The 24,632-nt window shown below is 46.0% G+C and overlaps 1 protein-coding gene and 1 pseudogene across 9 annotated transcripts in view; both read right to left on the bottom strand.

The window, feature by feature from the left end:
• The window catches only part of LOC119824585 (transformation/transcription domain associated protein), a 98,768-nt gene extending 75,678 nt beyond the window's left edge, over positions 1–23,090 (bottom strand). For all 9 annotated transcript variants that reach the window (XM_038344799.1, XM_038344805.1, XM_038344800.1 and 6 more), the window contains exons 1-13: positions 23,002–23,090; positions 19,555–19,715; positions 19,134–19,183; positions 14,333–14,443; positions 12,580–12,684; positions 10,462–10,545; positions 8,481–8,537; positions 8,007–8,132; positions 6,111–6,188; positions 5,701–5,789; positions 4,516–4,612; positions 2,002–2,140; positions 1,013–1,091 (exon numbers count right to left, since the gene is read on the bottom strand). In XM_038344799.1, the coding sequence (XP_038200727.1) occupies positions 1,013–1,091; positions 2,002–2,140; positions 4,516–4,612; positions 5,701–5,789; positions 6,111–6,188; positions 8,007–8,132; positions 8,481–8,537; positions 10,462–10,545; positions 12,580–12,684; positions 14,333–14,443; positions 19,134–19,183; positions 19,555–19,654 (1,115 nt within the window). In that variant the 5' untranslated portion in view covers positions 19,655–19,715; positions 23,002–23,090. The remainder of the gene's footprint in view (positions 1–1,012; positions 1,092–2,001; positions 2,141–4,515; positions 4,613–5,700; positions 5,790–6,110; positions 6,189–8,006; positions 8,133–8,480; positions 8,538–10,461; positions 10,546–12,579; positions 12,685–14,332; positions 14,444–19,133; positions 19,184–19,554; positions 19,716–23,001) is intronic.
• Positions 16,315–16,440, bottom strand: LOC119825818 (annotated as a pseudogene).
• Positions 23,091–24,632: the final 1,542 nt, after the last annotated feature.

The raw sequence follows: 24,632 nt of genomic DNA, 5'->3' as shown, positions 1-24,632 counted from the left end.
TCCTGACATCGTTGGCTTTTTGGTGCTGACTTTAGGGAGGGAGGGAAGGGTTAGTTGGCTTATACTTTCAGGTCACAATCTATCACTGCAGAACTCAGGGAAGGAATTCAAGCTAGAGCTTGAAGCAGTAACTATGGGGGATCCTGCCACTGGCTCAATCACTCTGTTTTTAAATAGCCCAGGATCGCCTGCCTAGGGCTGGTGCCACCCATGGTAGACTGGGCTCTATTAATTAGCAATCAAGAATATGTCCCACAGGTCAATCTGACAGGAACAATTCTTCATAGAGGTTCCCTCTTTTCAAGTAACTCTCTAGCTCAGCTACTGACAGTTGATGCGTTCTTGGCAAGGGTAAATGTTCTCCTGAAGGCAACAGTTCTCAACCTGTGGGTCAGAAACCCTTTGGGGTTGAGAACCACTGCTCTAGATGATGTCAAATCAACAATAATGACTAACCAGGAAAATACCTAAGTTTGTTTGTGTACTAAGTGGGGTCTGCTGTTCAAACACCAACAGTGTGCCAGGCGTGGTGGTGCACACCTTTACTCCCAACAGTGTGCCAGGCGTGGTGGTGCACACCTTTACTCCCAGCACTCAAGAGGCAGAGGGAGGTAGAATTTGAGTTCCAGGTCAGCCATGGTTACCTAGCTACACTGTCTCAAAATATTAACTAGCTGACAGGTTAATGCTCTATATGTTATGACAATGTAATATTTCCTGGGCTATTAAATCATGCAAACTGTCCACTAACTTCTACATCTTGGCACAAGTGCATGAACACACACATACAAATAAATTCCAAAAATGTTTAAAGAAGTGGTTTTATTGTTGTTGTTTTTGTTTTTAAAACAACTTAGCACTTCCACACTTCGAAACCTACTGCCATTCTAAATTCAATAGGTGAGTAGGGCCCAACGGCCTGCCTGCATTAGAGCTCTCCCGTCATGCAGGTCATCCTGTCCTTGGACATCATGCCAACCAGTCCTGCATCCTGGGTCTAACAATGTTATACCTGAGCGTCTCCCGTGCTGTGTATCCAGAGCCAATCAGGATGGATTCATCAAACAGCTTGTCCATGCAGGGGATGAACTCTAGGAAACACGTAAGAACACAAAGGACTTCACAAACCTTCCACAGTGGTCAGTCTGTGGTCTGGTAGGCAAAGAAAAAGGCATAGAAAGGACTAGGAAGGCACTGTGAAGTGGGATGTTGGCTCTCCTGGGCCACACAAACCATCTGCCCACAAAGACATAGTCAGGGAATATTTGTTGTTAGAGAACTGACCAAGATGGGCTGGAGAGATGGCTCAGCCATTAAAGGTTAGGCTCACAACCAATGACATAAGAGAATGAACCAAGACTATGAACAACAAGCACACAGGACATTTAGGTTCTGGAACAAGACTGGCATACAGCCAGTTTAGTAAAGCACATGTCATGCCTCTGGCCACCTGCAGACACCTGCATTCATGTGTACAGTTTCTCATCCCAACACACACACAATTAGTAAAATAAATCTTAAAAGGGAGGACAAAAGGGTGTGGCGGTGCATGCCTTTAAGCCCTTTTGTGAGGGAGACGCAGGCAGCCTGGTTTACAGAATGAGTTCTATGGGAGCCAGGGCTACACAGAAAAACCCTGTCTCAAAAAATAAAAAAAAAAAAAAAAGCACAAAAAAGAAGTTGACCCAGTAGAAGACATGTATTCAACTACCAGAACCACATAGCAGCTCACAATTAGCTCCATTCTCTAGATCTGATGCTCTCTTCTGGCCTCTACAGACAACAGGCACATATGTGGTGCAGAGACTTACACAGATCCAAGTTAAAACACACATATATTCATGTATATAAGAGTAAACAAAAAAAATTTTAAGGAAATGCAAAAAGATCCAAGGCAGCAATAAAGAAAGAACAGACATGCCAAGACCATGTAGAACCTCCAGGAAGTCTCCAGGCCTTGCACCAAGGATGGCATGGCCTTCAAGGAGAAGCTAGCCTTACGGTTTCTCAGCTCCGTGGTGAGGATGTGCTTGGCAGCAATGAGGAGCTCTTTCCTGAGGTGCGCAGTCTCCGCTGGGCAATTGGAAAGCAACTGGAGCATGCCTTTCACCATCTGCTGAGAGTACTTGGTCACTAGCTCCTGCCACAGCAAGGAAGACAACAGTCACACTTCGGTGGGAGGCAGCAAAGACGTGAAGTCCTATCACGAATCGTTAGGCCCAATAAGCAAGCACCACCCAAAATGTTTTAGTGTGTACGTGTGTGTGTGCACAGAGCCGTGCAGCCAGTATCACCCTGAAGGGAAAGTATGGCAGCATGGACAGATAGATGGTCTTCCACATGGTCTAAGTATGGATGCAGCATTTGTATTCTCTACTGATTTTTAAGTTTCAATAGTAGTACTATTTCCTTACTAGAGAGAAAATAGATGCTAAAACCTGTTTTAAAAAATATTCAGGGCTAGAAAGATGTCTTGGAGGTTAAGGGCACTGGCTGCTCTTCCAGAGGACCCCCTTTCAGCTTCTAGCTCCCATGACAAGTGCTCACAATCACTGTAACTCAAAAACTAGAGGACCCAATGCCCTCTTCTGCCTTCCACAGGCAGGTACACACACACATGCACATCTTTTTAAAATAAGTAAATGCCAGGCATGGTAGCACTCACGTTTAATCCCAACACTTAGGAGGCAGAGGTAGGCAGATATCAGTGAGTCCACGTTGGTCTACCTAACAAGTTCCAGAAAGCTACATAGTAAGTCACTGGCTCAAAAATCAGTCAGGCCTCTTTTTAAGAGTTTCTCTGTATAGCCCTTACTACTGTCTTGAAACTCACTTTGTAGGTCAGGCTGGCCTCGAACTCAAGAGATCTGCCTGCCTCTACCTCCCGAATACTAGGATTAAAGGAGTGCACCTCCACAGCCTGGCTTAGTCAGTCCTCAGTGACAAGAGACTGGCTGGGGGCAACTCTGAGGAGCTTTAAACATCTCTTCCTGACTCAACACCAAGGAACAAACCGTCTTTATTTATCTGGTCATGACGGTCAGTGCCCACAATCTTGCACTCTGAAGATTACGGATGATGAGTTGATGACCAGCCTGGGCTGCACAGTAAGACTATAACTAAAGTGATTTTTATCCTAAAACAATTGTTAAACCCTTAAAGAGTTCCACGCCAGCTGAGACCCTGTCTCCAAAAACAAAAAGGCTGAGAAAAAAATTCTATTGCAACAGATCAGAATTACATTTATGCTACACTTTAGAACAATTGTTGACTGCCCATACAAAAATTTTCTTTAAAAATTACATAGCTTGCTGGGTGGTAGTGGCACACGCTTTTAAACCCAGCACTCGGAGGCAGAGGCAGGCGGATCTCTGTGAATTCAAACACAGCCTGATCTAGCGAGTTCCAGGAGAACCAAGGCTACAAAGAGAAACCCTGTCTTGAAAAATCAAAACCAAAACGAACAAAAAAACATATAGCTTAAGCCACATCTAATGTTAAAAGTCTTTTATTCTAAATCTTGAGAGACACAGGCAGGAGGATCACTGCAAATTGGAGATCAGCCTGTTATCAGAGCAAATCATGGCAACCAGGCTGTGTAGTGAGACCACATCTCAAGAAAGGAAAAGATGGGCTTGGGGGAGTAAGATAGCTCAGGAGGTAACAGCACTCGCCATGCAAGCATGGTGACCTGAGTTAGGTCCCAGAACCCCTTAAAGGAGGAAGCAGAGAACCAACTATACACAAATAACAGGAAAATTTTAAAAACAAAAACATAGCCTACTGACAGAGTCAGGTCCCCTTTGCCTTCCCTACTGACTTTGGAGAAACAGTTCAGTCCTGACATCTCAGCACCCCTGCCTAGTGAAAGACAGCAGACATGAGTACAGACCCCACCCTGGAGAATACGACTCCACTTACCTAGCAGAAAAGGCAAAACTATGGGGACAAAAAACACAGGTCAGAGGTTCCCAGGAACTGAAGACACCAGGAAGAAACCAACTACAAATGGCCATGAAACCTCAGGGGGACAGAAACTGCCTATAAATTAATGTGGTGACTGGAAGTAATGGTCAATTCAAGGACACATGCACAGAAAATCAATTTTGTTTCATGTAATAACAAAAACAGGGTGTGGAGAGAACTCAGTGGCTAAAGTCCTGGCCATGCAAGGTAATCAGGTCAGACTGCCTGAACCTACATAAACTCTGGGAGGGCATGGCAGCAGTTAATTCCACCCTTGGAAGGTAGAGACAGGACCCTGAGCACAGTGCCGACAGGACTAACCATACAATGAGCTCTGGATTTTAGAGACCTTGCCTCAAAAAGAAGAATGCAGAGAGTGATCTAGGAAGATTCCCTACACGAACCCCTATTCTCTACACACGTGCATGCATTTATAAACACACATATACACATGTGCATCACATCTCACAAATATACACTTACTAAAAGCACACACACATACACATGAAAGAAAAAAGAAAAAACAGCAAATCAAGTCCATGAACTTACCTGGTAAATTCTGATGATATAGGCTAAAAATGACAATGTTTTGATCTGGGCGGCAATGAAGTCAGCATACAGCTCCTTGTTGTAAAGCTTATGTTGCCTGGGCAGGAATTGCATACAAGTCCAACATCAGTCCTTTGGTGACTTGGAATTAAACACTTACAGAGACTACTAAGCCTTGAAGTTCATTTCCAAACAGACCACAGCACCACAGCAGCATAAGTACATCTACTTTTATGCAGTTTCTAAACACGTGAAAGGGACTGGAGAAACGGCTCAGGGGTTAAGAGCACGTGCTGTTTACAGGGAACCCAGGTTCTGTGCCCGGCATCCATGATGGACAGCTCACAACCTCCTGAAACCATAGCTCCAGGGGAACCTGACGCCCTCTTCTGGCCTCCATGGGCACTGCTCTCCTGTGCATATACCCACACATAGACATACTTTTAAAAAATGAAATAAAAATCCAATAACATAGAAGTTCTAAAAGGCCCAAATCAAACCATACCTACCACCCATGCTGCATCATCTACGACCCTCAGGGCACCTGTGTGCTTAACACAAGCTCTGGGAATGGCTGGAGAGGGTCACTCCTCAGATGCTCCTCAAGCACCTCACAGCCAGAGGGGCTGCATGTTAGCAGAGGGTGTCCTTAAGGAATGCTATTTAAGATGAGGATGGATCCAGTAGGCCTGTTCCTCCTCAGCAGGGAGCCCTAGAGGTCACACGCGGTCAGCTTTCTCAAGAACAGTCAGAACAAGCAATGCCTAGGGACACTGCAAACTTCTAAGATGAGAGAGAACAACCTCCCAGAGCATGTCTTCAGCTAAGAGGCCCAGGACATGGCTCAGCGGCTAAGGATACCTGCTGCCAAGACTGGCAAGCTGAGTGCAAGTGCTGTGACTCACAAGACTTCTGCAAGCACAGCATGGGCATGCGCACGCTCACACCCACACCCACACCCACAGAACATAGATAAACTTCACAGAAGATTGTAAAAAGAAACTAGAGAAATCACAGCCGCCGCCACTACGTCAATAGGAGTTTAAATAAGTCAAGGTGCACAGAGTGTGTTTAAACACACTGTAACACTCACAACTGTCACATCTCAAGGATGGGGCAATGGCAATCACTGGTTGGACAAAAGCCCTGTGCCGTCAGCTCTGCCACGGCCTGAGGAATGCTTACCTGGCTTGTGCAGAGACCTGGATGGCGATGGTATTCATGATCAAGGGCACAAACTCGGCAACGACATTGTGGATGTTCAGTTTGTACAGCTGTAGGAAACAGCAAGCGCAGTGTTTTTACATTCATCTACCACAGAATGATCTGGCAGACCACAGAGACATCCATCGGGGTTCCTGCCCCGCAAGGAGCCAATATCCAGTAACAGAAGACCCATCGGAGGGGTACCTGCCCAATAAGGAGCCCTTATCCTGTAACAGAAGATCTATCAAAGGGGTCCCTGGCCAACAAGGGGCCATAATCCTGTACCAGAAGAACTATTGGAGAACATTTGAAGGAAGAGATGATTCGCTGAAGGAAACGAGACATGAACTTTCACATGAAAAAATAAAATGGTTAAGAGGTACACGTACCTGGTACATTAGTACAACAATGATGGGCAGCTCGGCCAGGACTTTCAGTGAAAGTGACCCTCGGGGGATGATGGAGTGCTGTGAGAGAGGAGAGGAGAGGCAACCGTCAGCTCTGGGGCACCTGCAGTGCCAGCAAGGACCACAACGAACAGAGACACTGACACATCTTTGCAAGTTATGGGGGGAGGACCCAAGCTAAGTCCACAGACTGCTACTTCATAGATGGCAAAATCTTGGTGAAATCCAAAGAGATCCAAATCACCTAAGAAACCTGGGGCTTGGGTATGTCTGTGAGATAGGAAGCCTGGTTTGGAGATAAGGCCTCCCTACATACTCTTGGTTCATCTCCTGTCTCTGCATTCTAAATGCTGGGATTGTGAGCACGCAATACCAGTCCCAGCTGTCTGGTTTTTGAAAGAGTCTGACTGTGTGACCCAGGCTGGCCTTGAACTCACTAGTTGGCCAAGGGGAACTTGTAACTCACAGCAATCATCCTGCTTCAATCATGTACCATGTACCTCAACATCCAGTCTCTTTTTCTTTCTTCCTTTCTTCCCCCCCCCCCCCAAGACAGGGTCTCATAATGTAGATCAGGTTGGCCTTAAACTCAAGAGGGCCACCTGCCTCTGCTTAGGAGCCAGTAGTAAAGGTGTGTGCTACCCAGCCCAGCAACACATCCAGCTTTTTAAGCCAATATCTGACTTAAAAGAACAAGAAAAACTTCAAATATCCAATTTAGCCTACAGGCTTTATTTGATATTTATATGTAGAAAAATGCTTATAGTAAATCCAGGAGAGGCTGAAGGAGCTTCTTCAGGACTCTTAAAACATAAAGAAGGGCAGGTGCATACTACCAGTAAGCAATGGACTGAGCTCTGCTGAGTTTTACTCAGTTTGTTCTCCTCAGCACAAGAGGAAGTCTTGTCTCAGTACAAGCACAAATGCTAAAATGCCTTCCTGTGGGCTGTCACATGTAGCCCAAGCTGGCATCCAACTTGCTATGCACTGAGGAGTCTTCAACTGACCCCACACTTCCCTAGTGCTAGAATCAGAGGCATGGGCCAGCAAGCTCAGTTGTCCAAATGCTGAGGACAAAGCCCTGGGCCTTCCTCCATGCGCGCAGGCAAGCGTCCAACAGACACATGCCCCTAGCCCCAGAAAAAACATTCTTAACTCAGCCCCCAAAATGAGTCATGGCAAAAGGCCACCACATCTCTCCTACGTGACAAACAGCACTCATATTACCTCTGCAAAGTCCAAGACACAGATTTCCAGATAAAAACTGGAAAAACAAGGTCGAGGGGAAGGTTCACAAACTTTTACAGAGTCAGCAAACCGGAGTGGGGCTGGGGACCATCTGGATCTTCTCTGGCCCAGAGAACTTCAATTTTACCTATAGCTTCAAAGGACTTCTAAGCAAATCAGAATCTCTCTGCCCCATGTGTAGCCTGCTACTCTTGTCAGTAAGAGACCTCAGTTCCCTTGGTAGGCTAGTCTTTTTTTGTTTTGTTTTGTTTTTCAAGACAGGGTTTCTCTGTAGCTTTGGAGCCTGTCTAGCTCTTGTAGACCAGGCTGGCCTCTAACTCACAGAGATCCGCCTGCCTCTGCCTCCCGAGTGCTGGGATTAATGCTGGGATTAAAGGCGTGTATCACCACCGCCTGGTGGTGGGCTGGTCTTTACAGCCAAACATCACCAGTGCCCAAGGGCTCACCTTCACCACCTCCAAGATATAGGGCATGACCAGGCTTATGCCTCCAGGTAAAGAAAAGAGGAAAAAAAAAACCAAATGGTCTAAGTTAACTTATTTTCCCCTTTACCAAATAGAGAAGTCACAGATTTGGAAAGAGAACATGAAAACGAGACAAGGCTGTCACCAGGGAGGGAGAAACACCCACCGTCCGTGTCTCGCTGTCTTCCCGCTCAGGATTGACCTTCACAGCAATTGTCGTGATCATACCCACCATTTCTGGTGGAGGCACTGTATTCTCAGGGATCCCCTGAGGATTCTCAAAGTATCGGTTCTGCACAGAAAGAAGACAGTAATGGCAAAACAGTGTGTCTTGTCTTTCGTCTTACCCACCCTAGAACCAGAAACCCGTACCCCAGTCACTTTTTTTTTTTTTTTTGGTTTTTCAAGACAGGGTTTCCCTGTAGTTTCTAGAGCCTGTCCTGGAACTAGCTCTTGTAGACCAGGCTGGCCTCGAACTCAGAGATCTGCCTGCCTCTGCCTCCCGAGTGCTGGGATTAAAGGCGTGCGCCACCACCACCCGGCTTCCCAGTCACTTCTTTAACTAAACCTTTCGAAACACTCTTTGGGACAGGTGTTAAATAAATATAAGCAATAAATTCAAGTTTTAACACAAACATACCACTACTTTTGGAAGCTCCTTGTAAATCTGTTTCACAAAATCCAAAAAGTGATGAATCTAAAAACAAAAACCAGAAACACTTTGAGAGCATACTTACAGAGTCAGTGACAGCTCAGGGGGAAAAGGCGCTTACTATTCAAGCCTGACACCTCACTGAAGACATGCCCAAGTTGTCCTCTGAACTCCACACATGTGCTTAGGCATACTCGCCACCCTCACCCCACAAATACCTTTTTAATGATTTTAATAAGGTAAGAACTATCAGGCAAGATACAAATGGGCAATGGACGTAAACAAAGCAAAGCAAAACACAAACACACACACAAAGAGGAAGAAAAAAATGAGACCGAAAGACACTGATGAACAGAAACCAATTTTTTTTTTTTTTTTTTTTTTTTTTTTTTTTTGGTTTTTTGAGACAGGGTTTCTCTGCAGCTTGCAGCTTTAGAGCCTGTCCTGGAGCTAGCTCTTGTAGACCAAGCTGGTCTCGAACTCACAGAGATCCGCCTATCTCTGCCTCCCGAGTGCTGGGATTAAAGGCGTGTGCCACCACTGCCCAGCTCAGAAACCAATTTTCTATCTCAGAAACAGCCGAGGGATGAACACTTAGGAAAGGCCATTATGTGCTCTTCAGAAAACAGTGGATTGCGGGTTGGCTGCTCTCACAGAGGAACCAGACTGGATCCCCAGCATCCATGTATCTGGCAGCTCACAACTGCCTATGTAACTTCAGTTCTGGGAGATCCAGCACCCTTTTCTCATCTCAGATGGCAACCACACACACGCTACACATCCATCAAGATGACACACATTTTAAAAATAAAATGAATAAACACACGTGTAAATGAATAAACACATGTTTGAGATGATTCAAGAATAGAGACTCTTATACCACCAAGGGAATCAAACCAACCAGGGTTCCCAGAATCAGTAACCCCGCTTATGCAAACCTAGTTAATTGAATAACCTGGTCCATAAATGAAAAATATTTGGCAAGAGTCATTAAGAAGAAAATTTGAACTGGGCAGTGGTGGCGCACACCTTTAATTCCAGAATTCAGGAAGGCAGAGGTAGGTTGATCTCTGTGAATTCGAAGTCAGCCTGGTCTACAAAGTGAGTTCCAAGATAACCAGGGCTACACAGAGAAACCTGGCCTCAAAACAAAAGACAAAAAAGGGAGAAAAAAATGGAAGACTTTAAGTGCCCAGAAATATGCTCATAAAAAGAAAATCAAAGCTGGAGAAGGGACTCAGGGCAGTTCCTGCTTGCAAAGAATGTGAGTTCAGTTCCCAGCACCCACGCTGGGTGCCTGACAACCACCCGTAAACCCATCTTCAAGGGATGTGACATCCTCTTCTGTCTTCCATGGACATCTGCACACATGTCATTTACATGGCAAAGAACTGGCTCCGCAAAGCTACAGTTCACCCAGCATTGCTCTACTTCTGGGCTACAGAATTGAGATCAAACCAGCTCCAACTTCAGAATTCCCCTTTATCCTTACTCAAAAGAAAATGGTTGGAACTTCCAGTCCATCAAATCCAGGGAGATATCTGTGCACTCATGCACACAGAAATCATAAAGACAGCTCTAGAGAGGGAGAACAGTGGAGCATGGAGCAGGAATATTCTCAAAGTGTGCTATGTGGTTCATGAAAAGGCTCTTCCATTACTCGGCACAAGACAAGGAGCAGAGGGAAGTAGGGGATACAGACTTTCTCCCAACTGAGGCTCTATTTCTACACAGTACCTGTTCAGTAGACTCATGTAAGGGTAAAGACCAGCAAGATGGCTCACAAAGTAAAGGTAGTCGCTACCAAGTCTAACAATCCGAATTTAATTCCTAGGACCCAAATAATAGAAGGAGAGATCCAACCACCCCAAGTTGACCTCTGAATACCAAGGACATGCCATATCACATTTGTATACACACACACACACACACACACACACACACGGGGGGGGGGGGGGGAATAACTTACTTCTTGCGTGATTGGTGGCCTGAACTGTTTGTGCAGTTCAATAATTATTCTTAGACAAATAAGAACATTTTCTTCATTTTCAGTCTTTAAACAACAGAAAAAAAATCAAGTTACATTTTTGAACACATTTTAATCTCAAGTTTAAGATAAACTATTGATGGAAATGGTGGTGTACGCCTTTAATCCCAGTACTTGGGAGTCAGAGGCAGGCAGAGTTAGGGCTAGCCTGAAATACACAGTGAGTTCCAGGCCAACCAAGACTACATAGTGAGACTCTGTCTCAAAAGAAAACAAAAATAAACCATCTAGGCATTTTCTACGTGTTTCTCTTCCTGAATCAATCAGCTTGTTTGATTTGCTGAAAAGCACAGTTCCCAGATCCAGCAGTCCTAGACAGAGAGAGCAACAACCTTTTGGGTCATCTGAACAGCATCCCACCAATGTGTTAGGGTAACTTGGAGAAAGGTGACCTAGCATATATGGCACAGAGGCAAGTCATACATGAATTACCGCCTCTTCCTCCCTCGATATAGGGGCTCATGTATCCTAGGACTAATCTGAACTCACTACATGTCTAAGGATGACCTTGAACTCCTGAGTGCTGGGATAAGAGCTGTGCTTCATCTAGCCTGGTTTATGTGGTACTAAGGATGGAACACCCAGGGTTTCATGCATGCTAGGCACTCTACCAGGCTAGCCTCAAACTCAATGAGAGCCCTCTGCCTCTCTCTCCCAAATGTTGGTATTAGAGGGATGTGCCACCATAACAAGCCTGAATTGATGTGATGCTTTAGCGGCTAAATGACATCCTGCCTGAAACCAACAAAAAAAAAAAATGGCTCACTACTTGGAAATACAGGTTGCACATTCCTGATCCAAAAACCCAAAACCTGTACTGCTCTGAACTAAAGTTTTTGAGCACCTGACAAGATAACACAACTAGGAAAATCTATGCCTAACTTCACGTAATGGTTTTAAGTCAAAACAAACACAGATGCTGTAAAATAAGGCTTTATAAAATTACCTTCAAGCTACCTGCAGAAGGTGCCAGTGATAATCTACCAAACTTCACCTTCAGGCTCAGACTGTAGCCCTAAAATACCCTGTTTATGTATATACAAATACTCCAAAACTCAAAATAAAATAAAAACCCCCAATACTCCTATTCCCAAATATTTGGGGTAAAGGATGTTCAACCCATGTTGTCAAAAGACAAAGGAACTGAGTTCGAGGCCAGCCTGGTCTACAAGAGCTATTCCAGGACAGGCTCTAGAAACTACAGGGAAACCCTGTCTCAAAAAAAAAAAAAAAGACAAAGGAAAAACAATCAGCTACTGAGCAGCGTCTATGGACTGGACCAGGTGCTAAGTGCAGGCCCATGCTCTGCTCTGTGAGGGAGGGACCAGCCACGTTCTACCCTCAAGGTCACGGAGCCTCAGAGATAGTATAGTAGGCAATGCGGCCAATGTGGTCAGCTATGAGCAGCAGAGCTGAGGCAAGATCTCAAGACTGTCTCCTAAGAAAGCTTATCTTCTCAAGGTTCTGAGGCACAACGGGATTCTAAATGCGTCAAGACAGGAAAAAAAAAAAAAGATTAGCAAACACTTTCACCAGGAATCTAAGGTCTTTATGAACATGGTGGCACATGCCTTTAATCCCAACCACCTGAGAGACAAGGGCAGGCCAACCTGGTCTACTCAACATGTTCCAGGCAGGCCAGGGTTACACACTGAGACCTTGTCTCAAAAAGATAAAAGGGTCAGGTGTGTTAGCAAACACTTTCAATCCCAGCACTCAGGAGGCAGAAGCTGGTGAATCTCTGAGTTCAAGGCCCGCCTGGTCTAAATAGGGAGTTCCAGGTCTGCTTGGGCTGCACTGTGAGACTGTCTTTTTTTTTTTTTTTAAAAAAAAAAAAAAAGTCTTCAATTATGTAGTCTTTCTGAATCAGAAAGAGACATCAAGAAAAATTCACTCATTTAAGCAGATTTTTTTTTGACGGGTTTCTCTGTGTAACCTCATTTAAGCAGATCTTTAGTGAGTCACAGATGACTGGATTTACTGCAAGAAAAATCATGGAATGTTTTAAACATGGCTGTTAAGAGAATTCTCAAAGATTACCTCTAAAAATCGAAACATCACAGACAGAACGTTTTTCGTATGAGGACGAAGATGCTCGTTGGTCGGTATCCTGTGAAGTATTTCGAGTACTAGCTTCCGCAGTTGCTAACATGGAAACACAAATGTAAAACACAGGAGTTCCAAACTCACTGTTTAGCATGGCTGACTGCACCCAGCACCAGCAACCACCACCTAAGACGGATTTGACCTTTAGAGACCTGCAAATTCACATGTAACCCACAGTATGTGTGCAGATCATTCATCTTCAGTAACTCCGTAACTATGTAACAAGCCCACTGTGGTTTACAACCTCACCAGTACGCCCAGCACAAGACACAGCTGTGAGGACGGAGTAGAATGAAACCAAAGAGCAAACACGGACTCTCAAGAGGAAAGAGAAAGGGCCAGAGATGACTCAGTGGTTAAGGGCCCTTCTTACGCGTGTAGAGGACAGGAGTTTAGTTCCAGCACCCATCAGGGGACTCTCTCAAGCACCTGTGACTCCAGCTCCACAAAACCCAACACGCACTTCTGACTCCCAAGGGACCCTGAATTCAAATGTGCTCATGCACCCATGCACACAGACACATAATTAGTAATAAAATACATCTTTTGGGTTAGAGATTGCTTAGCAGTTAAGAACACTAACTAGCTGCTCTCCAGAGTACCTGGGTTCTAATCCCAGGACACACACAGTGGCTCACACCACCTGTAACTCCAGTTCTAGGGAATGCAGTACCCTCTTCTGGCCTCCATAGGCACCAGACACATTTGCGATATAGACATACATGCAGGCAGAACACCCAAACACATTTTTTTTTTCAGTTTTGACTGAAAAGAAAAATCCTTAAAAGAGTAAAGAAAAGAACACAAAGTAACTAATTTTAGGGTTCCCCTGATACTCATTTCCCATTTTTGAGAGCCCAAGGGTGTGTTTCAACCATGTTGCACTAAGCCCCTGGATTCTGTACAGCAACTCAAAACTATGAGGCCAGTCACGTACTTAAGCTCTCGGGTAAAACTGAGAAACGCTCCAGCTACCGACAAACCTCACCAGTACTGTTCTCAGATTCTTTAAGAAGTAAAAGCTGACACAGAGAAAACAATGGCAGAGTAGTCTATGTTGCTTATGTGGTTAGAGGTACTGGGAGGTAATGCTGAACTATAGAATTCTTTTTCTTAACTGTTCAGGTGTGCAGGTGCCAAAGGAAGCCAGAGATACCAGGTAGGGCTGGTTAGAGAGCAGTTTTGAGCCATCCTGCCTGGGTGCTGGGAACCGAAATCTGGCCCTTTGCAAGAGTAGCATAGACTCTTAATCACTGAGTCAGCTCTTCAGTCACAATTGTTTGATTTATTATACGTGGGCATATCACAGAGCACATGTAGAGGCTAGAGGACAACCTTCAGGGGTCAGGTCTCCCCCTCTGTCACGTGAGTCTCAACAGACTGAACTTTGGTTCTCAGGCTTGGTGGCCAGCACCTTTGTCTGCTGAGTGATCTCACCAGCCCTCTTTTGTGCCCAGTTTACTAATCCGAATACACACACCCCTCGCTGGCGGATGCAAATAACTGAACTTACAGAAAAGATGAATAAAGTCAAGGAGACAGCAGTCCTGAGTGGTTACCCTGATGACGAAACCGCTTTCGCTTGAGTGAATCTTCCATTCTTTGATTTTATTATGTTGTTTTATTCATTTTCACTTCTGACCTTCCATGTGCCATTTTTCTTTCCCTGCTACTGTGAACATATTACCTGGGCTGGCTTCTCCTGAAGAAACTGGACTTCTCCATCTTGGAGAAACGTAAGAAATCGAGGGATGATATGCTCCAGGAATGTAGAATACTGAGGAGACGACGTGACATTCTAGGTGGCAATGAAAAAAGAAAGGCATAGTAAGTTATGTGCTTATTTTCACTTTGAATTCATACAACAATCTCAAAAGAAAACATTTTTTTCAATTCATGCTTGCGCCTGCATGAGGTTTTATGTGCACCACCACATGCACCCAAGTTTCCAAGGAGGCCACAAGAAGGCATCGGATCCCATGGAACTGGAGTTACAAGTCACTGTGAGCTAGAACCAAACCCAGGTCAGTCTTATGCAAGAGCTGGATACACTCTTAACCACTGAGACATCTAAACATTTCCAGATTGACAGTAATCCCCAGTGCTTTCAGGTGCTTCTGAGAAACACCATACTAAATAAATTCAGATCTGAAGTCTAATAAAGAGAATTAAGTACTAAAATTTACTATTAAAATTGGATATGGTAGGGGGTAGCAGAGATGGCTCACAAGTTAAGCTTTCTGCTTAACTTGTTTCTCTTTCTCTTTCTCTGGGACCTGAGTTTGGTTTCTAGCACCCATGGCAGGTAGACCTCAACTGCCTGTAACTCCAGCTTGAGGGGATTCAACATCCTCTTCTGGACTCCACAGAAATCCACATACACGTGGTACACATAAAGACACACACACACTCAATGGTCAAGCATTTGCCTAGCCACCATGAGGTTCTGGGTTCGGTTCCCAGCACCGCACGACACAATGGCTTGCTTTCCTCCCATGTTCACCACAGCACAATGCATAAGAGCTGAGAAATTACAGCAATGAAGTGTCCGTCGAAGGATGACTGGCTCAACATATGTGGTGCATAAATACAGTGAACTACAGTTCTCGACCATTCAAAAAAAAAAAAATCTGATCCGCTCCTGTCCTTTGGGGAAAAGAGAACAGCACGCACAATCACTACCCTAAACGAAACAAGCTGTTCATAAAAGTAAGTTCTACAGGCTGAACTCATATAACCTGAGCAAAAAATACTAACTAGGCTGGAAAGAATATAGAGAGAGACAGGGAAGGTGGACCAATGGGAGGCACAAGTTCTGGCTCACTGCTTCAGGGTGGGGTGACTATCAAGAACAACATTCTGTACCTCTGAAAGAGCCAATCATCCCTGCATCTGGGAGGTAGAGGAAGGTGAATGTCTGAGTTCAAGGCCAGCCTTGTCTACACAGTGAGTTCCAGGACAGTCAGAACTATATAGAGAGACTCTGTTTAAGGAGAAAACAAACAAAAAAAAGAGGCCAGCCCCCTCTCTATACTGAGTTATAGACCAGCCACAGCTACAGAATGTCTCAAAAAAGATAACTTTTACAGTAGCCAATATAAAGCCAATAGGGTACCACATAATGATGAACCACAAATGACAGTAGCCCCATAAAATCCTAAAGGAGCCCAAGAAAGTCCTGCCTATGAGTCCAGCAAACACCCGCGCTGTGGTTTCTGGGTTAACTCCACTGTGCGTCTGTAGCTTCTTCATTCTTTATAAAAACACTTGGGATGGGAGATTCATACTACACGTGATGTGGTGGGGTGTGGATAGGGGAAGCCCTCAGAAATGCAGGCTGCCATTTGTCCAGGCAGCAACTGTGGATGTATCTGAGTCAGCCGCTATGGGATAAGCCACTGTATCTCCAAGTTCACCTGCATCAAACATGCTGAAGCCGCACGTCTTTAAGGTATGGGCCTTCTGTTGGTCAGAGAACTAAAGCTTGGCTCTATACAAGGCCTTATTCACACGATCCTTATTTTGCAGTTTGGGGAAGATGGACGTGATCACCTGGCCAGCATGAACTCTGGCCACTGTGTCCTGGACTTCCCAAAGGCACCCTGCAGATCTTCCTGGAGCCAAGGCTGGGGACAGCACTGAAACTGGAGACATGATTATCTGCAAGAAAATTGCCTTGAAAGTCCCTCAGGGCATCCCATAGGCTGCCTACACTCCCAAGGACATGGCTGCTTGCAATCCTTACACTCCACGTCCCCGCCAGGAAAGGAACTAGGTCGGCTCAACTGGCTACAGACTTTCTCGATTTTTTGAGACAGTCTCATGATGCTGCCTGACTGGGATACATAGGCAGATGTCACTAGGGGTTTTTCATCATTATTTCAATATATGTGTCTTTCAAAGGCTCTGTCAAACAGTTTGCTGTGTTACACATTGGCAGGAGCCACATAGATTTTGATCATATTAGAGGCAGGCTGGTGAGACAGCTCACAGGGAAAGGTACTGGTCACTGAACAGCACCTTCCAGGGAACCACACAGTGAGAGAGAACCAACTCCTTCAAGTTGCCCTCTAGCCTCTGCACTTGCATATGCACACACGGGTACAACTGTAATTTTCTAAAGAGGCTATGTTGACTGACTGACCTATCCCATCTACGTCTGTAAGTATATTCAATGATGCTCAAATAACAGAACTGACCAAGGACACAATTCTCAGAATGCATTCCAGTCATTCAATGCCCAGTTGTTCACAAAGTGAAACCAAAAGCCTAAGAGAACGTGTGAACAAAGAAACAGGGACTATGCAGAGAAATGAAATCCAAGGAGCACAATGAACAACCAAGAACTGAAGATAAAGTGACTTTAGAAACATGTGGAAAACAAACTGAAAATAAAGTTTGAAGATGATAGTATCCTTAAAGTTAGATCAAAAAATGACTCAGCCGTTAAGAGATTTTACTTTTCTTTTTTTTTTTTTTTTTTTTTTTTGGTTTTAGTCCAGGCTGTCCTGGAACTTTCTCTGTAGAACAGGCTGGCTTTGAACTCACAGAGATCCACGTTTCTGCCTCTTGAGTGCTGGGATTAAAGGCGTGTGCCACCACCACCACCCGGGAGAGCTTACTATTCCTGCAGGGATCCTGGACTGACTTTCTTACACCTACATGGCTTCCACAAGTTCCATTAACTCCAGGGACTGACGCCTTCTTCCAGCCCCCACAGGCACTGCATGCATGTGGTACTCATGCACACACCTGGGCATTCATACAGATACACATCAAATCAAAGATCTTTGTTGGGTTTTGTTGTTGTTTATAAGATCAATCAATATTTTTCCAGTGTAAAAACAAATCAAAGGCCAATTGCAGGCAGAGTCTGGGCGATCTGTGGGACAATATAAAATCAACAAATACAAGAAACCCAGAAGGGAGCACAGCTTTATTAAGGTGACAGACATCTGAAGCACTAGAATCAGAAATGACAGGCAGCCCATCATGTCAGATGAGCACTCACCTGAACATAACCAATCACAACATAAACTTGAATGCGTTCAAGTGAAAACATGTAAAGAGAGCCCCCTTAAAAATAAAAATGCCACAGCACAGCAACCAAAACAAAGCCAACAACCTACACACGACGCTGAGACTGCCACCAGGAAGATGGCAATATCCTGAATGGTTTCTAATTCCTGTTGAAATACCACCAGTTGCCTAGACTCTATGGGGCATGGTAAATGGCACAGAGGGTAAAGACACTTATTGCCAAGTCTAAGGAAGAACCCACACTGTAGAAAGCAAGCTGTTCGCTAAGCTCTACATGCACCTCATGGGACATATGTGCCCACAGACACAAAATAAGTGTATAGGGTAAAAAAAACTTCTTCCCAAACACTTTCACACTATACCCCAGGCTGACACAGAGCTGTACATATAGCCCAGGCTGAGCCCAGGCTGGCACAGAGCTGTACATATAGCACAGGCTGGCGCAGAGCTGTACACATAGTCCAGGCGAGCCCAGGCTGGCACAGAGCTGTACATACAGCCCAGGCTGAGCCCAGGCTGGCACAGAGCTGTACATACAGCCCAGGCTGAGCCCAGGCTGGCACAGAGCTGTAAATATAGCACAGGCTGAGCCCAGGCTGGCACAGAGCTGTACATATAGCACAGGCTGGCGCAGAGCTGTACATATACACAGGCTGGCACAGAGCTATTCATATGTTCATATAGCACAGGCTGGCATTGAATAGTTACTGCCAGTCCTCCTGCTCCAGCTTTCCCACTGCTGGAATTACAGGAGTATGTCAGCACGGGCTAGCCTTTGCTATCAGTGACCTCTGAGTCAGTAACAGAAAAAGGATCAACTGGCCTGGACAGATGGCTCAGCAGGGGAAGTGCCTGCCACGAGCCTGAAGCCCCGAGTTCAGTCCCCAGGGCCAACGTAAAGGTGAAGACGGGAGGAGAAAACCATTTCCCACAGTGTGCTCTGACATCACCTGCACACTGTAGCACTTCTGTACCCTCCCCCATAACAAGTAACAACGACTAAAGAGAACTTTTAGAAAGACTGACTAAAGGGCTGGAAGATGACTCGGCAGGTCAAGTTGTCACCCAGATCGTCAAGCTGAAAACCTGAGTTTGATGCCCAGAACCCACGTAAAGGTAGCAGAGAACCACCCCACAATGCTGTCCCTGACCTCCATGCAAACACGGTGGTGGCGTGTGTACCCCACATACATCTTACACACAATAAGATAGCAAGTATTAATAAACACTGAGTGTGAAAATAGAAAGCCCAGGAAACAAAGAAAACTGCAGGGCCATCAAAATGGCCTGAGTTCAATCCCTAGGTCCACATGATGGAAGGAAAAAAGAGTCCCCTCCCTAGATTGCCCTGTGAACAGCACATAGAGCCGTGGCATGTACAGGCAAACACACAGTCCAAAATCAAAATAAGTGTCATTTTTTAAAAAGGCGAAGCAGAAAATTCATACCTCAAAGTTCTCACTCACTTCCTGCATCATTTTCAACTTCGTTTCATCGGCTGCAAATGGCAGAACAAACCGTCATGTTACTGAAACTACCTTAAGGAGGCTTTCCAAAAAAAAAAAAAAAAAAATCACTGGACTTAAGAAAGAGAAGCAATCAGATCTTATCAGTTTGACTGTCACAGCCCAGAAGAAGGCACATGGCTAGGTCCCTACCACCAATCACACCACACCCATCCTCAGACTCACGTGTGCATGCACAGACAGGATACAGACACACACAGGCACACATGCACACACACTTGTACCTCTCTGGGGCTCCAGTAATACTGTTCATCACTTTGCTTCTCCACAGTAGCAAGGGGGAAACCTAGGACAAACATTAAGGTTGTTATTTATCCCAACGTGTCAAAAAGGGTCGACTCACGTGTATTCACATCTGTGAGAGCAGCCACAAACTGGAGGTATTTCTTCATCAGAGTGGTCTGGTCAACCACCGTGGCCCCCTGGGTTGCAACAAACGCCATCTTTCTTCTGTGTTTGTTTCTTTCTCAAAACTAAAGCTCCAAGTCCATGAGCTCACCCAGCCTGTGAAAAGAAACATCCCATTAGCAGCTTTCAAGGACACAGGCTTATAACCTGGGAAAGATTTTACCCAGGTACCTTCGAAAATTACATTCATTTATTCAATCGCTGGGGGAGACCCCTGTGCCTTGACAGATGCGTGGAGGTCGGAGGAACTTCACAGAAGTCCAGGGATTTGAGCTCAGGTCGTCGGGGATTGTGCCAAGGATTTTTACCTGCTGAGCCATCTCATTTCCCCTTCCCAAAATTATTTTACAGTAATCCAGATTAAAACACTGTTCTCTGCAGGTTGTTTTTTGTTTGTTTTGGACACAGTATTTCAATATAAAGTTTACCCAAATCCATTGTTTAAACCTTTTTTTTTTTTTTTTTTTTTTTTTTTTTTTTTTTAAACATAGGAGGCCTTCTTTCCGCAAACCAGAGACTGGCAAATATTTTGTATAAAGAGCTGTAGAAAAGAGGGAGAGTTAGGGCTGGGACTCCAGAGATTGGGTTTGCCTAACAGGTAAGCCCTAGGTTTGACCTCCAGCAACGCATAAAGCAAAGGTTGTAATACCAACACTTGAGAGGTACAGAGAGGAGCCTGGGCGACGTGATACACCATCTCCAAATGTGTAAATATTTTAGTCTGTATACTATGCAATGTCTACCATAGTGACCCAGTTCTGTATTCAGGAAGGAGTCACAAACGTATACATGAATGACAACAGCAGTGTCCAATAAAACTATTCAAGAATGCTGAAGTGTGAATTCTGTATGATTTGGGCTCATCATGAAACACTATTCTTCTTCAACACCCCCCCCCCCCAATACTTTTTAAAAATACAAAAAACGGCCAGGCGGTGGTGGCGCACGCCTTTAATCCCAGCACTCGGGAGGCAGAGGCAGGTGGATCTCTGAGTTCGAGGCCAGCCTGGTCTACAAGAACTAGTTCCAGGACAGGCTCTAGAAACTACAGGGAAAGCCTGTCTCAAAAAACCAAAAAAAAAAACCAAACAAAAAAAAAATACAAAAAACAAGTCCAAGTTGGGTGGTGGTGGTACACACCTTTAATCCCAGCATGCGGAGGCAGAGGCAGGTGGATCTCTGTGAGTTTGTGGTCAACAGGGTCTTCAGAGCAAGTTCCATGACAGGCTCCAAAAGCTATATAGAAACCCTGTCTCAAAAAGCAAAAATTGTATATACATGTGTATATATATACATACATATGTGAAACATCACATTAGCAGCTTTCAATGACACATGTATATATATGTGTGTATATATGTATATATATGTGTGTATGTATATATGTACACACACACACATATGGGCATGGTGGGAAATGCAGGAGACTGGCCAGCCTGGTCTACATAGTTAAGTTCCAAGCCAGCCAGAGCTACATGAGACCCTGTGTCAAAAAGAAGGTGCACATACTGTGGTAGAGCCCTTGTCCTGGGTTTCGTCACCAGCACTGTGTAAATAATTAAAGAAATAAGTAAACCATTTTCCTCTGCATCACCTCCAAGACCCTGAAGTGTCCAGGAAGCTGTAGATTTTATCTGCAGCCAAAGCACAGAACACACTCAAAGAACGTGTCTTCTTGTCACTACGTTTACTTACTGGGGTCAAGGGGGATGTGTGCAACACTGCACATGCGGAGGTCAGAGGACAACTTGGGGAACTCCCTTCCTTCTGTCCACCATGTGGGTCTTGGGGACTGAGCTCAGGTCATCTGACTTTTACCCCAAGCACCACCTCACCGGCCCCAAAGAATGCTTTAAGAGCACCTCGGTGAGTTGGAAACAGGCTGTTGGTCCCTAGCTCATAATGTAAAAATGCTTGCTGCCAAGCCTGGAGAACTGACTTCATCCTGGTGACCCACGGGATGGAAGGACAGACTCCTGCAGCTGTCCTGTAACTTCCACATGCATGCCTAACACACATATGCAAATAAACGAATGTTAAAAATAAATAAGTAAGAATAGCTAAGTGTGGTGAAGTACGACTTTAATCCTAGCACTCAAGAGCATTCCGGAACAGCCAGGCCCACGTAATATCCGAGACCCTGTTTGTAGGGAGAAAATGAAAGTCCAAAGCTAAGGAGACTATCATCAGCCTTGCTATGGTGACTTGGCTAAACTCTTACCTTTTCATATCACGGTCCCTCCTCCAAACACTGCAGGGCCCTCACCCAGGGACTGCTAACTAGACTCAGGGTCACAGTCTTCTGAAGCCCTAGTCCTGCCCAAACTTTTTATCTAACTTTTCTGCTGTGGAGGTGATGTCGTGATGCTCGGATAAGGAGAAGCTGGGTGTGGGTAGGGATGACCCTGATTCTTGATCCTCCCGCACCCCCACCCCTGACAAGCCTGTGTACCATCACCCCAGGTTTAGGAGGTTCTGGGGAATGGAACCCAGGCTCTTTGGTATGCTAGGCGGGCTTTCTATCCTCTGAGCTATAGACCCAACATCTGCGCAGATTTTTTGGGACACTTATTCCTCTTCTTAGAAGCCATTAAATGTGCCATTTCCAAGCCCTTACCCAAACCTCCCAGCGGCTCGGCCTAGCTTTCCCCTGGGCTTAGATCCTGACATCAGGTGAAGAACCTATTTCGCCTGTGGATTTCGGAAAGAGGTTCTGAACTTTCCGGGAGGCTATGGCCTCAAGCCTGGATGCCCACGAGCCCACGGAGCCCCTACCCAGGTAAGGAAAAGGCAAACGGCCCCACTGTCCGCTGTCCTCCGTCGGGTCCGCCCCGCCCACGACGCTCGACTGGCTTGACACCGCGCCGCCGAGCCGCCAGGGGGCGCTGCAGCCAGCGCTACCTTCACTCTCAGCGTCTGGCCCGGAGAGCCAGGTGCCTGCGTGGAGGCCCGCAGATGCCAGGATGGCTTTGGTAGGGCGCCGCAGCCCCCGCGACTCCTCACTCAATCCCTTCCCGTCGCAAACGGTCTTCGGGTTCCCTCCTTTTGTCGCCAGTCCTTCCTGGGACTCTCAGCGACCACCCCCAAGCAGGCCGCTGAGCTACGGCGAGCGCCGAGGGCCAATCCCCACGGCCGACAGCGCTGCGCGTCCCGCCGTCCGCTCCAGCGCAGTCAAGCACCGCGGAGGGCTCAACACTGCAGTGGGGCAGATCCAGCCAAACAGAGCTCCCGTGGGGCATGAAGAACCTTGGCCTTGCCGGGACAGTCTTCTCCACCCCTCTATGGAGTCATCGCGCTGCACCGATCTCTTTCCCCACGCCTGAGACACGCACACGCGCGCGAGCATCTCCCGGGGTCGTTCGCCCGCCTGCCCCGTGCTTACCGGGACCTGCCAGCTGGCCTCCTGTATCCGATCCAGACCGCCGGCTAACTCTTCGTCGCCGACGCCGCTGCTGCTGCTCTGCGTTCAGTCCCGCCCCTACTTAAAGCCGCGGCGTCCGCCCACCGAGAACTGAGCCTGGGTGCGCCGCCCCCAAGTGGGTGCGGCTTGGGCGGGCGGCGGGGCAGGGAGGGGCAGCTGTGGCCTGGATGGGCGAGCTGTCCTTTTAAATCATCGCCTTGGGGTGACCTACCTACCTAGGAAGCACCCAGGCCTGAGGGGCTGTGAGCTGCTGAAGCTTCAAGATTCGTGATCCCTAAGTCCTTTTAACCCGCAGGGGCCAGGCTGAGGGGTGATGGACACCCAAAATACCTATTCAGTTGGTCCGCAGTTAGACTGAGTGGGTGTGTGGCCTTCAGGGCTGGACTTCCCTTCGCTGAGACGTCTTTTTTTTTTTTTTCCTCTTCCTGCAATGCTGGATGTAGAACTTAGGGTTTCACATACACTAGGCCTAAGTTCTTCTACTGATCTATAGTTTCAACCACCTGAGAGTCTTCATACTTCCTGCAAGCAGGAAGAGGCAAGAAAGGCTTTCTTTGGGAAGGTTGCAGATGGACCGTTAGCTTGTTAAGCAGCTAGGTCACCCCAAGACAACCACATTTGTCCTGCTTGTAGTTGATACCCTCCATCCAAGACAAAATTAGCAGTAGACCGGTCTCGAGCTAGGCCAAAGCAGTGAAGAAACATAGTGGAGAGAAAGGGAAAATAAATCCTGTGATACCCAGATGAGGCAGCAAAAGCTGACCTCAATTCTCCACTAACGTGTGGGTTCTGGGATAGCCACTGAGTGGAGGGAGCTCGGTATTACCAAGGTTTTTTTTTTTGTTGTTTTTGTTGTTGTTGTTTTGGGTTATTTTGTTTTTTGTTTTTTTGTTGTTTTTTTTTTGGTGTTTCGAGACAGAATTTCTCTGTGGCTTTTGGAGCCTGTTCTGGAACTAGCTCTTGTAGACCAGGCTGGCCTACGAACTCACAGAGATTCGTCTGCCTCTGCCTCCCGAGTGCTGGGATTAAAGGCGTGGCCACCACCGCCGGGCTTGGTATTACCAAATTTTGATGAACAGCATGTCAATGATGGCCTACACCCCTTTGCCTCGATCCTTCTTATAGTTACATCCTACAACTTCCTGTGCCGACTCTGAAACCTCAACCCCCAGGGTCTTTGTGTTCTGATCCTAAATTGATACTTTTTCCGCACTTGTTAATAAACAGAGCTTTCCTGTGCCTGCAAAAATAACCCTGGAGTTAAGACGACCCTTTGAAAACATGCTCCGGTATTTGTCTGTTGTTGCCGCAAAAGAACTAGCGGTAGCCGAAACCCTGGCAATGTGGGGAATTGTTTCTAATGACATTTTCCCCTCCCTCCCGCAGGAAGTTGTCTGTTTATAAATAAAGTCTATGTCCTGCCATTTATCAAAGCCTCCAAAACAGGCAGGTTTAAAGTTTGAGAAGGACTTAAAACGGATCAAATCAGTTCCCTGTGAATTGTTTTGTATCTTTCAGAAGACAGAAAAAAAACAAGGTAGGGGCCAGTGAGATTGCTCAGTAGATTGCTCACTGGGTCACAGCTCGGAAGG

This window comes from Arvicola amphibius, chromosome 10, assembly GCF_903992535.2.
Source record: "Arvicola amphibius chromosome 10, mArvAmp1.2, whole genome shotgun sequence".
In the NCBI taxonomy this organism is placed as follows: Eukaryota; Metazoa; Chordata; class Mammalia; order Rodentia; family Cricetidae; genus Arvicola; species Arvicola amphibius.
Note: the sequence above shows the minus strand (reverse complement) of the source record. Positions and strands in the feature narration are given on the sequence as shown.